Below are 18,087 nucleotides of genomic sequence, written 5' to 3'. Positions count from 1 at the left end.
TTTGCATTTTTTATTCAACTTTAAGACTTTACAGAAGTTATTGAACCCATCTTAATAATAGGCTACAATAGGTTGAATAGAAAGTCCCAACACACTGCAAATAATTTCCCATTCAGTGATGTGATGTTTTTGTGTTCATATTAAAATTTAACTTAATATACATTACTTGCATAAAAATACTGTTCACGCAATGTGATACTCCAGCCAGTTGCACCTAATTCCACAAAACCATTGATAGTTTATTTCATTAAAATGTAACTAATCAAGTTAATTATACTTCCCTCTTCTTTTGCGACCCAATTGTCTTTTTCTCTTCTTAACTTGTACTTCTTTTCCCTTTAGCATCATCAATCAACATCTGTATCTATATTTGTAGTATTGATTGAACTGACTTGCCACCCTTCAAAATCATTGATTCCTCACTCATGTATTTATCTTAAACTTCTTTTCCCAGAAATAATTCACCCCTTAACACTGACTTAATCAGAGTTAATGAAAGCAAAACATGTTAAACTTTAATGAGGTGAAGGTTCAATCACTCTCAGATTTTGAGGAAAAGGCGATGAACATTGACATCGGCAAGGAAAATAATAGTAACATTTCTTGTGAAAGCTCCAAGTAGCACAGGTAGCTTGAAAAAAATAGATTGTTTACAACTCTGAGTTCCTAAAGTTTAAGGGTATATAGATCAAGGTTTTAAAGTATTTCAAACTTAATTACTTTGATACGCAAGTGAAAGGAAAATAAGTGAGTTTAAACTTCAGCAATGTATCCAATGAAGATAAAAAATTAGTAAAATTGATAGACGAAATTTAAAATCTTATTTTGTACAATTCAGAATGAGCCTGAAAAGATGTGTGACAAAGTCCACTCCAAGCATCCAACCAACTTGCAGGGCTATTAATTTGAATAGTTTGCCATGCCCCAGAGGGCTCTGCTTTGATAGGTTACATAGAAAATACTTAATATTTCTCCCATAAATATAAACCTCACAATAACAAAAGCTCTACAAAGCAATATATAAGTACACCAAATTTTGGCAAATGTTTAAAATGCATGCATGTACTTTACCCATTATATTATTTCAGTAGAGCATTGAGTAGAATATCAGAGAATATCAGGGTTTTGGTGCTGCAGTGGCTTAATGCAAACTTGTGTCATTTCAACAGAAAGTTCCCAATACCAAACCTTAGGCCAGTGGTTCCCAAACCTTTTTCACTGGGCCGCATTTTCAGAATAAAAATTTGCTCGCGCCACACCGCATTTTTTATTGATAAGAAATACATTCAAAAACAAAAAAAAACTCCGAGCAGTGCTTGATTCATAACATAGAACACAACTACTTTATAATATGATCATGGGACATCGTCCTCAACATCACGATGCTCTTGCTCTCACTTTGGAAAAATATCTATCCATGTTTAAATGTTTCTTTGATTGTCCTTGAATCTTCCCGCCACACTTGCCATCCTCCCTCGCCGCACCAGTGTGGCGCGCCCCGCCCTTTGGGAACCACTGCCTGAGTCAGATCTCACAATACACACTTAACCATCATTCATAACAAGAGTTGCAACTAATATTTAGGTAAATATAAAATTCACAACTCACAAACAGATCATCAAACCAGTCACCAGTGCAACTTGATAATGCACACAAATCTAGTTTATTCATTTAGCAATAAAAAGGTGCCAAAATATGCCATCTTAAATAATGTGATGCATTTAGACAAAACCAAACATTCATGTACTGTGAAAAAGGTATATTCAGTATAGTTCACAATCTAAATATACATATCACTCTGCTGGTATTTAATCAAGCTTTTAACATATTTGATACATCAAAATATATGTTCAATCAATCCAGCAAACCGAAAATGATTCATGAACAAGCTAAACGAACATTCAAAATATTCATGGCTTCTCAAAGAGTAGATTGGGAGATATCCTGAAGAATGAAAAAAAAGCCAACTTCACAAGTGAATTTGAGATTGTTCATTTGGATGGATGAATCAATCTGGATAGATTAACTGCGAGCACTGCATTTCAACAACTCTTCTGACTTGACAGCAGTTGCCTAGGATTCAAGAACAATCCCTGAAGCTACAATGCCAGCAAATTGGGTGGTTCATTTGACCGGATAAACTTCTGAATATATACAATTACATCATCCTCTTTCTCTTCTGCAAAACCTCCATCATAAATATGCAACACACACGTGATCTTGTCACATTGTTGTCAAAGAAAATGGTCAATGTCATAAAACAGATAAGGGTTTAGACTGCAATAATTCCAGTATGGAAATGGTCAAGTCAAAATGGAACCAGCCAGACATCTATCAGAGTGGAATCATATTATTTTCGAGCAAATGGATAATTTAGCACAAGACTTCCACCGATATAAAAACAGCAATGCAAACAGGATTTAGGTTTTACTCGATGTACTGATATCTCGGACCTGTGGCAGTCTTCTTAAATCATAAGCAAAATAGTTGCAGTGCCCATTGTTGTGGCCTCATTCGCTGCTTATTCTGCACTCATACTCAGATTGGGGACATCGCCGAACATAAAAAGATGTGTTTAAGAAAATGTACTTGCTAAGGGTGTTACATCCCATGTTGGACTAGTCAGATGGCATAAAACTGAAGCAACATAAGAATAATCCATCTTTCCAGATAAGAATGCTAAGCTTTACAATCATGAAGAAAGCCATACTGAGAGCAATTTAACTTTCTTCCTTTCTCCTCATCTTACACATATACTTAGCTTGCCTTCCACAAAAGTCACAAGTGGCTGTTGTGCTGGTTGTCCCTTTAGGGATCCAACTGCAGAGTAAGGGTTACAAGACCCAGGGAACCAATTGGGGAGCAGGGTGGGGGATCACCTGGTCAGCTCAGGTTTCTGTTCCAGAACCTTCTCAGAAGCTCTGAGTTGCCAGTCAGCTCTCTATTATAGTTATATGCATATAAACGTTGTACTTGGATTGACAGTAGCTGACACTAGTTAATTTAGGGGAGATGCTAAAGAGACTTCACGGGCTGGAGGTGGTCTCAATAAGTCAAATGTACTTTTCAAACCACTGAGGTAGTCTATCTGGGCTATCACATAGATGCACAACGATTACACCCCATTGAAGACATGGTCAAAGCAATAAAGGTGGCACCGGTTCCAAAAGCACATCTGAACTCGTCATTCTTAAAAATGGTGAATTGGTACAAGCTTTTTCTACCAAATTTGTCAACACGACTAACCCCCTTGAACATGCTGCTTAAGAAGCACTAGCATCGGTTTTGGAAGACACCCCGGAGAAAAGTTTTTAACACAGGAAAGCAATTGTTATACTCATTGAGTTTATTGGTACATTTCGACCCATCTAAGGAACTGGTGTAAACCTGTGACACTTCACCATATGCCGTCGATGCAATATTGTCCCATAAGATCATAGAAATCACAGAAACCCTACAGTACAGAAAGAGGCCATTTGGCCCATCGAGTCTGCACCGACCACAATCCCACCCAGGCCCTACCCCCATATCCCTACATATTTTACCCACTAATCCCTCTAACCTACGCATCTCAGGACACTAAGGGGCAATTTTAGCATGGCCAATCAACCTAACCCGCACATCTTTGGACTGATGGGAGATGGGTGACGGATCTGAAAGACCTAGAGGGTGCGTCTTGAAAACCCTCTCAGAGGTCGAAAAAGCCTACTCTCAGGTTGAAAAAGAAGGCTCGTCAGTAGTATATTGTGTAAACAAGTTCCATCAGTACACCACTGGGAGGCACTATTATGGACCACAAGCCACTCTTGGGTCTTTTTGAAGAAGACACGGCAATTCCACCAATCATATCAACAAGAATTCAGTGAAGGCCGTTAATTCTGTCCGTCTCCGAATATATCTTCAAGCACTGACCTGGAAAACGTATCATGAATGCGGATGCGCTCCGTTGCCTGCCTAAACCAGCGAGTGTGGCACCTCCCCCTGGACAGCAGGTAATTGTTATGGCACTCACTTTCTTGGACACGTTGCCAGTTTCAGCGCAGCAAATCAAGTATCGGAATAGCAGGTATCCGATGTTGTCCAAAGTAAGGTACAGGATACTAAAAAGTTGGAATCAGTGAGCATGTTTCTGAAGAGATAAACCATATTACACTGGAAAGAGAACTAAGTTACGAAGATGGCATCAAACTTTGGGCATCCAGACTAGTTGTTCCTTTACCAAAAAGGGAGTTACTCCTATCAGAATTGCACAGTGCCCATTTAGGTATATCTGAGATGATGATGCTCGGTAGGAGTAATGTCTGGTGGCCTGGCACTGATGCTGACATCAAGAACTTAGTCAAGCACTGTGAAACAATGTCGATTGCAACAAAGGTTGTCTGCTGCCGCCCTAGTGCACCCTTGGGAGTGGCTTGGCTGACCATTGGTACGAATCTACATTGATTATATTGGTCCATTCATGGGCGAAGTGTTTTTGCTCCTTTGATTTGATTTATTATTGTCACATGTATTAACATCGTGAAAAGTATGGTTTCTTGCGTGCTCTACAGACAAAATATACCGTTCATAGAGAAGGAAACGAGAGAGTGCAGAATGTAGTGTTACAGTCATAGCTAGGGTGTAGAGAAAGATCAACTTAATGCAAGGTAAGTCCATTCAAAAGTCTGACAGCAGCAGGAAAGAAGCTGCTCTTGAGTCGGTTGGTACATGACCTCAAGACTTTTGAATCTTTTCCCCGAAGGAAGATGGTGGAAGAGAGAAAGTCCAGGGTGCGTTGAGTCCTTAATGATGCTGGCTGCTTTGCCGAGGCAGCAGGAAGTGTAGACGGAGTCAATGGATGGGAGGCTGGTTTGCGTGATGGATTGGGCTATATTCACGACCATTTGTAGTTCCTTGCGGTCTTGGGCAGAGCAGGTGCCATACCAAGCTGTGATACAACCAGAAAGAATGCTTTCTATGGTGCATCTGTAAAAGTTGGTGAGAGTTGTAGCTGACATGCCAAATTTTCTTAGTCTTCTGAGAAAGTAGAGGCATTGGTGAGCTTTCTTAACCATAGTGTCGGCATGAAGGGACCAGGACAGGTTGTTGGTGATGTGGACACCTAAAAACTTGAAACTCTTGACCCTTTCTACTTCGTCCCCATTTATGTAGACAGGGGCATGTTCTCCTCTACGCTTCCTGAAGTCGATGACAATCTCCTTCGTTTTATTGACATTGAGGGAGAGATTATTGTTGCCTCACCAGTTCACCAGATTCTCTATCTCATTCCTGTACCCTGTCTCGTCATCGTTTGAGATCTGACCCATTACGATAGTGTCGTCAGCAAACTTGAAAATCGAATTGGAGGGGAATTTGGCCACACAGTCATAGGTGTATAAGGAGTAAAATAGGGGGCTGAGAACACAGCCTTGTGGGGCACCGGTGTTGAGGATGATCATGGAGGTGTTGTTGCCTATCCTTAGTGATTGTGGTCTGTGAGTTAGGAAGTTCAGGGTCCAGTTGCAGAGGGAGGTGCCGAGGCCCAGGCCACGGAGTTTGGAGAGGAGTTTTGTGGGAGTAATAGTGTTGAAGGCTGAGCTATAGTCAATAAATAGGAGTCTGACATAGGTATGCTTGTTATCTAGGTGTTCCAGGGTTGAGTGCAGGGCCAGGGAAATGGTGTCTGCTGTAGACCTGTTGCGGCAGTAGACAAACTGTAGTGGATCCAGTTAGTCCAGGAGGCTGGAATTGATTCGTGCCGTGACTAACCTTTCGAAGCACTTCATGATGATGGATGTCAGAGCCACCGGCCAACAGTCATTAAGGCACACTGCTTGGTTTTCCTTAGGTACTGGGATGATAGTCGATGCACATTCAAAGTGGCGGGAAGCGTTTGAGGTGAAGTCTCCGACATTGTTGGGAAATTACTCGAATGTTTTCACAGCCACAGAATACCTGAAGTCACAGTGCCTGATAACAGAACAGCCTTCACGAGTGCTGGGTTTCAGAACTTCACTGCCCTCACTGGTATCAAACACATTAGGACTGCGCCTTATCACCCAGCATTCAATGGACTAGCTGAACGAGCCATCCAAACTTTTAAGTCTGGCCTAAAGAAGCAGTCAGGAGTGACTCTGGAGAACAGAATCTCACGATTCCTTCTGGACAATAGGACCACTCCATATGCAATGAGCTTTCTGCCAGCATATCTGTAATTTAACTCGTTTCAGAACGAGACTGGGCCTCGTGGTTCCAAATTTGCCGGTGAGGGTAGGGTCAGCCAAAGCAGTCAGAAGACAAATCATGATTCATTTAAGTTAATATGGTCATTTTAGTGGGTGAAGACCCACAGGTGAAGAAGTGGGTCAATTTGGGTCCCTGGAGTCGTTGTATCCAAATCGGGACCCCTGTTTTATCAATTGAATATTGAAGGAAGGATCGTCCGGAAATATGTAGACCATTTCAGAGAGGAAGGATTGCCACATCAGCCAGTTATGAAATCAGGAGTTATCTGGGAAGGTTCCCAACTATCCAAGCACTGAAGTACCTGGTCAGCCTGTGGCAGGCACAACCAACATCTCCACTGAAATTGGTAGAACTGAATTGCCCGTGTCTGAAGAGGCATCTACCATTTTAGGTTCGGCTGACAGCAATCCTGTGAAAGCTCCCAGACCAAGGAATTATGCCACTTCACAAGGATTCCAAACCACCCAGAAAAATTTAATTTACAATTGACTAAACTAATGCACTGAATGTTTAATTATATTGGACAGTATAAACTGAGCATTGACATGTGTATGAAAGGACTTGGAGGGGGAAGGATATGGCGATTATCCCTTTCAGGATCCATCTGCATAGTAAGGTTCACATGAACCAGGGACCCCACTGGGGAGCAAGGTGGGGAATAACCCTGGCGCAGGTTTCTGTTCCAGGACCTCCTCGCAAGCTGACTGGCAGCTATGGGGCCATGTTGCACTTGTTATTTACCTAACTGGTGAACAGGAATGTTTACAACTGGTTAATTTAATATTCAGATTCATTTTAAAGGCAGATACGCCAATGGTTATGTTTTCTGAAGGGCAATTTTAAATATTTAGCAACAGAAGGGGGAACCAATCCCATGTCTGATTTTGGTCTACGAGAGCAGAGAAAAATTGAATCAGGTTTTTCCAACCAGTATTTCCATGGTTGAGATTTTAATTGGTCTTTGTCCCTGTGTTTCTAGTTTTGGGTGGTCAGTGGCTACTTTAGTGCAACAACTCCCTGAAGATGGAGCTGAGAACATGTTGATTTATAGTAACGTTGCTGTATCACCACAGCTGGTTTTGACGTGGCAAGTTCCAGACACAGCTAAATCCTTAGTTTGAATTGAGAAAACTACCTACAATGAAACAATTAACTTGGGGTCTAATATCAAAGCATAATTCTGCGAATTCTGAACATCCAAAATAAACTCTGAAAATGTTGGAAATACTCAGCGGATCGGGCAACATCTGTGAAGAGAAAATGCATTTCAGTTCTGATGGAAAGGTCACAGACCTGAAATATTCACTGTTTTTCTCTCCACAGATATTACCTAACCTCCTGAGCATTTCCAGCGTTTTCTGTTTTAATAAACTTGACATTGACGTTCAAACTAATAGAATCCTACAGTGTAGAAGGCGGCCATTTGGCCCATCGAGTCTGCATTGACAACAATCCCATCTAGGCCCTATCTGCGTAACCCCACATATTTACTCCACTTTAACCTATGCATCCCAGGACACTAAGGGGCAATTTATCAAGGCCAATGCACTTAACCCGCACATGTTTGGATTGTCCCTGGCCGCCCCCTCACAATATTCATATAAACTAAATACTATTCCATCTTCCATTATAATCAGCTCTAATTATGAAAAGCAAAAGAGGAAATAGTGGAAGAAACAAACAGTTAAATGTTAAAGTTAAAACAGCTTACTTAGAAATCCTTGTTATGATGTTTGCATAAAAGGAAAAAAAGCATTGGTGCAGCATATCAAATTATTGTTTTTATCCTGCAAGACTTCACCAATTAATCAATAAGAAAACCTCCATGATGTGCAGGACTGTAGAACTCAGATATTTGGACTTGAATTTACCTCTCTGTCGCTTGGCGTGAAAGTGCCTTCATTGTGTTGACCCGACAAGGAAGACGTGTGGCTTCTACTTCCCGTTGAAGGTGGAGTGGATTTTGGAGAGGCCTGGGGGAAAAACAGAGACTGTTTTTAGAATCTAACAAATAAGTAAAGACTTCACCTCGAAATGCCATGCATTCAATACTTTGGAATTCTTGTTTCTATCATCTCAAAAGTCTGTCTTTGGGATTCTTTGAAAAAAAAGTAGAGATGTATTAATTCACCAATTTTGAGAGCTACGTCAAAAAGTGCTTTATATCAGTGCTATGCTATGCTGCAAACCGATGTGAAGTATACGCATGGAACTTATTTATCTCAGAATGGTTTCACTGATTCCAAGTTAATTTATAACTGTGTGTGGTTGCTGGTGTATTCCTGCTTCACTAATCTTAGAACGATCTACATTGTTTGCTTGATACAATGTGAGCCACATTTTAATGTCATCACAAACTAAAATATCCAAAAGCAAAATATTGTGGATGCTGGAAATCTGAAATAAACACAGAAAATGCTGCAAATACAAAGTAGTATCTGTAGGGAGAGAGTTATTGGGCAGAATTTTACAGCCTCGTTTGTCCCGAAACCATAAACTTCCAACCCAGGTCAATGGACCTTCCCATTGTCCGCCCCCCACCCGCTCCTCCAGTTCCCGTGGCGGGCGGGGTGGTAAAACCACAACCACTTTTCAGGGCATGACCAACCTGCCTCTTACCTCCTCAAATCACGACTCCCCACCCAGCTGGTGTTGTAAAAAGGGGGGGCATGTCCTCTTACGATTTTGCAAAAGAGAAATTGCGCTTGACAAATTTATTAGTTTTTTTAGGAGGCAACTCATAGGGTAGATAAAGGAGAACCAGTAGATGTAGTATACCAGGATTTCCAAAAGCTTTCAACAAAGTGTGTGTGTGGAGTTAGTTTAATAGTTCTAACAAATTTAACTTTTGTCTGTGTGGAGTTTGCACATTCTCTTCGTGTCTGCGTGGGTTTCCTCCGGGTGCTCCGGTTTCCTCCCACAGTCCAAAGATGTGCGGGTTAGGTTGATTGGCCATGCTAAAATTGCCCCTTAGTGTCCTGGGATGCATAGATTAGAGGGAGTAGCGGGTAAAATATGTAGGGATATGGGGGTAGGGCCTGGGTGGGATTGTGGTCGGTGCAGACTCGATGGGCCAAATGGCCTCTTTCTGTACTGTAGGGTTTCTATGATTCTATTTCTAAAGTGCCACACAAAAAGTTAATATTCAAGAGCTCATGAAGTTGGGGGCGATATGTTCGCATGAATACAGGGTTGGTTAATGGACAGGAAGCAGAAAAGTATAAATCGGGCATATTCAAGTTGGCAGGCTGTGACTGGGGCCTCAGCCATTTACACTCATGACTTAGACAAAGACACAGGGTAATGTATCTAAATTTGGTGACAACACAAACTCAGGTGGGAATGCAAGCTGTGAGGGCACAAAGGCTGCAAGGAGTTATCAAGAGGTTAAGTGAGTGGGCAACAGGTGGCATATAGAGCATATGTGGGGAAATATGGCGTTATTCATTTTGGTTTTAAGACGAGCAAAACAATATATTTTTTAAAGATGCGAAATATGTAAATGTTGAAGTTCAGGAGAACTTGGGTGCACTCGTACAAGGAACACAAAGTTAGCATGAAGGTACAGCAAGCAATCAGGCAAGTAAATGGCATGTTACATTTATCGCAAGGGATTGGAATACAAGAATAAAGAAAGTTTGCTACAATTGTACAGGGCTTTGGAGAGACAACACATGGAACACTGCACAGTTTTGGTCTCCATAATTAAGGAAGAAGACACTTGTACTGCAGGCAGTACAGTGAAGGATCAAAAATAGAAATTGCTCGAAAATCTCAGTAGGTCTGACAGAATCTGTGGAGAGGGAGTAGAGCCAACGTTTCAAGTCAGCTGTTTGTCAGAGCTCAAACGGTTCACAGTGAAGGTTCACTGGATAGGTCGCTGGATGTGAGAGTTGTCCTATGACGAGCAGCTGAGTAAATTGGATCTAAATTCTCTGGAGTTTATAAAATTGAGAGGTGATCTCATTGAAACAAGATTCTCAAGGGAGTTGACATGGTAGATACAGATCTTTCCGCTGTCCAGGGAACCTAAATCATGGGCACATGGTCTCAAGATAAAGGGTCAATCATTTAGGACTAAGATAAGGAAAAAAATTCTTCACTCAAAGGGTTGTATTTCTTTGGAATTGCCTATGCCAGACATGTGGATACTATTTTTTAATCCATACATGGACTATGGACATTGCTGGTTCGGCCAGCATTTATTGCCCATCCCTAATTGTTCAAGATCATCATGGAGAGCAACCTTCTTGAACCACCACAGTCCATGTGGTATAGGCACACCCACAGTTCTGTTAGGCTGCAGACTGTAGTTAAAGATGGAATACACAGATTTTTGGTGTCGCAGGATATCAAGGGAACAGGGTCAGCCATTATCTTACTGAATGACGGCACAGGCTTGCATGGTCAAAGTTCTGCTCCTATTTCATGTTCTTGTGGAAAATTCTTCACTGGTTGCAATCATACCGAGCGTAAAGAATGGCTGTGGCCAATTATTTCAGCCCCAAGACACTGTTGAAGGAGTTCTTTAGGGGAAGGTGTGCTAGGCCGAACTAACTTCAGCTGCTTCAACTGTGACGTTAACTGTAACCATAAGATAAGTAGGGATGTTTCCTGACAACTATATTGTGTTCAGTGCCATTCACAACTCCTTAGCTACTGAAGCAGTCCATGTCAGCACATAGCATGACCTGGACAATATACAGGCTTGGGCTGATATGTGGCAATTAATCACACTAAACAAGTGCCAAGTAATGATAATCTCCAAAAAAGAGTCTATCAATCTCCCCAATGGCACCCAATGGCATTACCAATGCTGAATCCTGCATCAACAACATCCTGGAGGTTACCATTGAATTTAAAATTCAAAGCATTTGGGATAGGTGCCAATGACCATTGATGAAACACAGAGCACCATTTACCAAATTATTCCATCACTACTATTCAGCCAAATGCAGAATTAACTCAGTGGTTCATTGCACCAGGTGATTACTATGCGAGAGTTCCAAGTCATCCTCTCTTTTGAAATGCACTGTCCCACTATTTGCTCTAATAGACAAGCTAGAACAGTAAACCTTTATAATAAACATCAATGTGATTTAGTGATCATAAAAGCTAAATGAATAAATGCAAATTAAGCTGATTTCTGACAACCCTCACCGTCCCACCTTTGTTCTTCAAAGCTTTGCATAATATGCCTCTCTTTAAAATAATGTTTCCAAAAAATACTAAATTTTATTACATATTGTTACAGCATCACAAATTGAATAATTAATTTAACAAATATTTGGACTGGGTAGGCGGCCTGACATCGTGCAACAGAGTAGTTCAGTAGAATAGTTAACTACAAGGGCTTTACAGAAAGTAAAACAATCTCTTGCAAGACTGAACACAAGGCTTTGAAAATATTGTACCAATTTTCCCCCAGCTGTCCAACTTTCCCTATCACACACTCCCCATAACCTTTTTTTTCTCTAAGAATCAAAAGTGTTAGTTGTCGCCCATTAGCATTTTACTTGGTGGTCATCTTCCACTTGTGATCTTAAGACTGTATTTATCATTAGGCTACTCAAACTGATGTTTTGACTAAAAATATGAAATTTCATCGGGTTTAATAGGATAAATGAAAAGAATATATTTCCACTTGTGGACAAGATCAGAACTAGGTGCCATAAACATAAAATTGTCACAAATAAATCCCACAGAGGAGTCAGGAAAAACTTCTTTACTCAGAATGGTTAGAATATGGAACTCGGTACCACAAAAAACAGATGATGTAAATGGCACGGATACATTCAAGGTAAAGCTGGATGAGCATGTGGGAGAGAAAAAGGATATATTGATGAGGTTCAAAGCAGCTTGCGAGGAGGCTCTTGTGGTGTATAAACATTGGCATAGACTTGCTGGGCCAAATGGCCTGTTTCAATTTTGTAAATACTTTCTAATTATACATAATCAATTAAATTGCTTTGAGTACATAGAATTACACAGAATGACCTGTTTCCATGCTGTACAATCACACCAACAAGGCTATGACAGACCACTGGCAGCTCTCATCTAAGGTGTCAATCTGGATATATGTTATACCACGTGGTTGGAGGCGAGGCAAAGGGCATCATGATGGGGAAGTTAGCAAATTTGGCACTTATCTTCACTTTCTCATTGTGAAGGAATCACAAAATAGCCATTAGTATCTGACTTTTTGCCACTCCTAGCCCAGACAATAATGCCAACAGTGACACCCCAGCTACAACCTCAGGACAACAGCTGTTGAACTCTGGGAGTCAATCCTGGAATATTATAGGCTGCATTGTTTTGGATCGAAACTGGGCAGATCATTCAAGGTCACTTCAATTTTTGATTTACTTGCCTTACGAGTCAACCACAAAGTTTGGCAGTTCCCATTGAATGCACAGAAATAATGAAATCAAAATTTGGAGTTAAGTATTCTGGGGATGGCACGGTAACACAGTGGTTAGCACTGCTGCTTCACAGCGCCAGGTTCAACTCCGGCCTCGGATGACTGTCTGTGTGGAGTTTGCACATTCTCCCCGTGTCTGCGTGGGTTTCCTCCAGGTGCTCCAGTTTCCTCACACACTCCAAAGATGTGCAGGTTTGGTGGATTGGCCATGCTAAATTGCCCTTTAGTGTCCCAAGATGTGTAGGCTCGGGGGATTAGCAGGGTAAATACTTGGGGTTACGAGGAACAGGTCTGGTGGGATTGCCCCTTCGTGTCAGGGGGATTATGTGGGGTTACAAGGATAGGGCCTGGGTGGGATTGTTGTTGGTGCAGACTCGATGGGCCAAATGGCCACCTTCTGCACTGTAGGGATTTTATGATTTTATTCTATCGGCATGCTATTTTTTGTTTTACTCTCCACAACTCAAATAATCCTTTTCAAAAACCATTTATAAAATTCTGTATTTTAAGATGATTATTCAAATATTTAACACTTTTTAAAGTCAAATATCGACAATAATGAAACACAAAACTTACGGCAAGAATTATAAAGTCAAATGTTCTGCTGCAAATCGCACCATATTGTGCACAGCTTCCTGTTTGTCTAATTCCAAATAGCTTGAGGGGAATTTTCCAAACTGTAAAGGTTATTTTAACCTTCCAACTTTACTTAAATAGCTTTTTTTTGCAAGTCTGATATTCTCTTCTGGAATGCTACCAGTGGTCTTTTGGCTTGGATATCTGCAGGTAAACCATTATGTGAGATGGGGTAACTCTGGGCTTTATTGAATACAAGTCTTTCCAAGTACACTTATCTGGAGTTTAAGTAGTAATATACTTGACTAACTACTAATAACTCGATAAATGGATTTGATCCCACAATAGAACTTCATCTCGTATCCAGACCAGCTGATTGTTTTCCAGATTGTAGTTCAGAATTCCTTGCTTTATGTCATCTTAGCCCAGAAAGATCTATAGGTTTCAGGATGCTTGAGTTGTAATATTTTATGTTATCAATATCAACGGTTTTTGCACTCATCTCAGGGTAGTCACAGCTGAAATTGCCATTGGGAAATTATTTTCCATGTTCCAATGTGCTTGGTTGCAACTTCATTTTATTATTGAGAATCATACATAAAAGTCAAGTATAATGCTTACATATGTTTTTCTGATATCTATTTTAAAATAACAAATAAAATGAGCACAGTGCTGTACATTAAATTTAGGGATCGAAGACCCTGCAATGTCTATGTGCGCGCTTGGATAAACAAGAAATTTAAAATGCAAACAAAATGAAAACAGCCATGTCATTGTCTGAATAAGCCTAAATGTAGGCCAATAAAATATGATTCAGTTGCACATCTCTCCAAGATATATTCTGATATGACTGAAAACCAGTTGAGTGAGCATGCTAAATCTGGCACTATTTATTTTTCCATACATCTTCCCAGGGTTCCACTTTCCTTCAGTCAGCTTTTGAAAGTGAAACATACTGCTGCTAATTCTCCCTGGAATTCACCACGTTTAGGGCTGACAGTAAGGACTCACCTATTTAAACAATCTTTCAAATTTAGAGATGTTCAAACATCATACTCAAGAGGATAAGCTTCAGAAACCATAATTCACTCCTAGGCAAAATCTATTCATCTCAGAGGGGGATGGCAGTGGCTGTGTTATAATTAGCCTGGCTAGGTTTCTGACATTCGTCCAAGTGACTTCTGATGATGAGTTAATGCTTGCACTGGAAGAACAGCATTGGATCCATCAGTAATGCCCCACAAATCTACTGATCTACAATATCCAGGTTCTCAATATCTTCAAAACAGGCTAGGTTTTAAGTGTTACATCAACAACTGTGTAAAAGCAGACAACTTTATTAAATCAGCACCTAATTTCTCGTCAAACATGAAAATGCAACATCACAGCACACTTCGTTGGATGACTTCAAAAACAGAAAATGCTGGAAAATCTCAACAGGTCTGACAGCATCTGTGGAGAGGGAATAGAGTCAACATTTGGATGACCCTTCAGAGCTAAGGGCAAAGAGAATCAGAAAAGATTTATACGATGAGGGGGAGTGGGGGGAGGGCGCTCCCCACAATGCTGACAAACCTGCTGGGATTTTCCAGCATTTTCTGTTTTTGTTTCAGATTCTAGCATCCGCAGTATTTTGCTTTTATTGTGGTGTTTAACCCACTGCCACTTCTCTTCTAGGAATGCTTTCCCTGAAGAGGTACTGCTGTTCTCTCCAACAGAATTTCTGTTTGTCTCTTTCACCCTGTCCACTGTCACTGCTTTTCATTTCCCTCTTGGTGTACGTCAAGGTGTTTACCAGAACTCGCTTTCATAGCCATATTTCCTTCCTCAGCGACTGTCTCCGTTTCTGACTCACCCAATGTAGATTCCAAATGAAGTTCCACCCCTCATCTTTCAAATCCACCCAGGATTACAGATATCGCCAGGACATACAATGCTCCTCTGACTGCTGTTCTCGCCACATCCTGAGATCCACACTCAGTGCCATGCGCCGCCATATGCACACCCTCGATATCTCTCTCCAGCAGCACCGACTCACTCATTCTCAAAGCTGTCCTGGTCCCCAGTTTCACTTCATTCTTCCTCTCATCTGACGCATTAACGAGAAACTTTTTCTCCATTTTTATCATCCTTCTTTCTTTTTTCCATTTCTCCATTCCTGCTCTCCTTCTTGCCCCCCGCCTTCTTTCTGGCCAACTGCCTTGACCATCTATACCTCTGTTCTGCCATTCACACATTCTGATCTCTCTCAATGGACACTTTTAGCACTTCTCTCAGCCGTCTTTATCCTCATTTACGTTCCCTTTGTCCTTTTACAGCACCCCCCCAATAGTATAAATCTTTTCTTATTCCCTTTGCCCTTAGCTCTGACGAAGAGTCATCCAGACTAGAAACGTTGGCTCTATTCTCTCTCCACAGATACTGTCAGACATGCTGAGATTTTCCAGCATTTACTGCTTTTGTTCCAGATTCCAGCATCTGCAGTATTTTGCTTTTATTGTAAGGTGACTTGTCGCACAAGTCTGCGAGCCACAGGCTGACCAAATTACTAGCTGAAGTGCACAGTAGCATTTGGTAACTTCATTCAGATACAAAGAACCCAAATGGTAGTTAATCTTAAAAAGCTGCCTAAATGACTAATGAAGTTCTATCAACTTCAAAATTATAAATTATCATTCTCGTTGTTTGGTGAGATAAATGCGCAATTTCACTAAAACTGAAAGCAATTTGTCATTAACTCCATCGCTGTTATTAAAATAATATGAATAAAGCAATAAGCCAATGAGAGAAATGCTTAGAAATTTTCAATGTATACTCTTCCTCAGTGATGAGTGAATTAATTCCACAAGACTCAAGCACCCCATCCATCAATATAAGCAGGAGAAACTCATATCGTCCCTTCAGCCTTCTCCCCTATTTAATATTAGGACTTATCTTCTACCTCACTGCACTTTCCTGTCTTATCTCCATATTGTGATTCCCCCATGTTCAAAATCCAACCACATCAGTCTTAAATAAACTGTTTATCTACCATCCTCAGGAGAAAATCCAATTAGAAACCCAGCTGAAGGATAGGGAAGACTGATCAAATGCTCTTCTCAACTGCTCCAGAGTAGAGGGTAATCCTGACATAACAGTGACATTTCCACTCCATCTGACGAAGGAGCAGTGCTCCGAAAGCTTATGGTATTTGCTACCAAATAAACCTGTTGGACTTTAACCTGGTGTTGTGAGACTTCTTATAATATTACATAGCCATCTTTTATATTGTAGAATGAGTACCTCAATATCACCAATCATCTCATAATATAATCATGATGACTAATCTCACGCATCCATATTTTAAGTTGCTCTTCCAAACCTCTTTTAAATAAATTACAACAAAACGTTCAGTTATCTGTGAAGTTAGAGAATCATCGAGCTGAAAAATTCCCCAGAAACCACACAATGATGTGAAATGCAGGAAGACAATGTTAAAGACCAGTCATTCCAACTGTGCTGGGGGCCCAACCACCAAAACAACGCCTAAGTGTCAGAAGTGAATCACTGCTGTGAGAATTTACTGTAAGACCACCAGGGGGTGAGGGTCAGGAGGATTCTCAACTTCTTCCTCGTTACTCGACCCCCCACCTCCAATTTAAAAAACATTTCAGACAGGCAGGCCCCACATTTCCAGCGGGTATTGCGGCTCCCACACCTGTTAGTGATCGGGCTCCAGGTCACCCCAACTGCTCCAGCGCTGTGACCGAGCCGGATGGTGAGGGGGCGGGGGCTGGGGCACACCAAGGATCGGGAGGAGCCAGGGCCAAGGCCTGGGCACGGGAGGAGCCGGAGCCAGGGCCAGTCCGCCCAGACCTCCGGGAGCGCCGCAGCCAGGGCCTGCCCTCCAACCTCACTCACCTGAGCATGACTGCTCCTGACCGGAGACTGCTCCTCGTTAATCTTCTGCCTGAGTTTCTTGAACATGGCTCCTGCTACCCAGGATGGCCTCGAGAGCCGACTGAAGCCGGGAAGGTTGTTCCGGTCACCCGGTCGTCTCCAATCCGCTGGCTCCAGGCCACAGCTCCCGGACTGCCGAGCCGGCCAACTACTGGGCGCATGCGCCGCCGACGTGGCCACTGCAGCGCGAGCCGGATCTGCATTCCCTGAGAGGCCAGCAGGGGGGCGCTGTGTACACCCAGCGCAGTGAAGGTGAGAATCCAGCAGGGGGGCGCTGTGTACACCCAGCGCAGTAAAGGTGAGAATCCAGCAGGGGGCGCTGTGTACACCCAGCGCAGTAAAGGTGAGAATCCAGCAGGGGGGCGCTGTGTACACCCAGCGCAGTAAAGGTGAGAATCCAGCAGGGGCGCCGTCTGCACCCAGTCCAATGAAAGTGAGAATCCAGCAGGGGCGCTGCCTACATCCAGAGCAGTGAAGGGAGAATCCAGCGGCCAGGGCACTGTCTGCACCCAAGGCACTGAAGGTGAGAATCCAGTAGAGGCACTGTCTGCATCCAGAGTAGGGGAATTTAAGAGTTTTAGAATCACCAGGGCTTCCCAACTCTCCAGGATTGTCCTGAAAAGTTTAGGAATTAAAGGATTAACCTTCAGTAGTTTTGCTGAGAGCATCCTGGGATAAAAGTCTTTTTTCAGCGTTATTTTCATTTATGAGTTACAAAATTATTGAAGATTGGAAGAAAAATGTCTGGTATTTATCTAATCCTGATAAAGGAGGGATTAGTGGGTAAAATATGTGGGGGTAGGGCCTGGGTGGGATTGTGGTCGGTGCAGACTCGATGGGCCGAATGGCCTCCTTCTGCATTGTAGGGTTTCTATGATTTCTATGAGGAGCCTGTTTATTGTTGAATTGGCGTGGGAGTGAAATAT

At 41.9% G+C, this 18,087-nt stretch overlaps 1 protein-coding gene across 6 annotated transcripts in view; it reads right to left on the bottom strand.

The window, feature by feature from the left end:
* The window catches only part of golga4 (golgin A4), a 188,303-nt gene extending 170,987 nt beyond the window's left edge, over positions 1-17,316 (bottom strand). For 4 of the 6 annotated variants that reach the window (XM_078216641.1, XM_078216640.1, XM_078216639.1 and 1 more), the window contains exons 1-2: positions 17,123-17,255; positions 8,097-8,198 (exon numbers count right to left, since the gene is read on the bottom strand). In XM_078216641.1, the coding sequence (XP_078072767.1) occupies positions 8,097-8,198; positions 17,123-17,188 (168 nt within the window). In that variant the 5' untranslated portion in view covers positions 17,189-17,255. Of the gene's footprint in view, positions 1-8,096; positions 8,199-17,122 lie in introns of those variants that run through there. The other 2 variants (XM_078216643.1, XM_078216644.1) reach the window with 2 other exon arrangements.
* Between the last annotated feature and the right edge of the window lie 771 nt (positions 17,317-18,087).

The sequence above is a fragment of the Mustelus asterias genome, chromosome 7 (assembly GCF_964213995.1).
Source record: "Mustelus asterias chromosome 7, sMusAst1.hap1.1, whole genome shotgun sequence".
In the NCBI taxonomy this organism is placed as follows: domain Eukaryota; kingdom Metazoa; phylum Chordata; class Chondrichthyes; order Carcharhiniformes; family Triakidae; genus Mustelus; species Mustelus asterias.
This window is presented reverse-complemented; position numbering and strand designations above follow the sequence as displayed.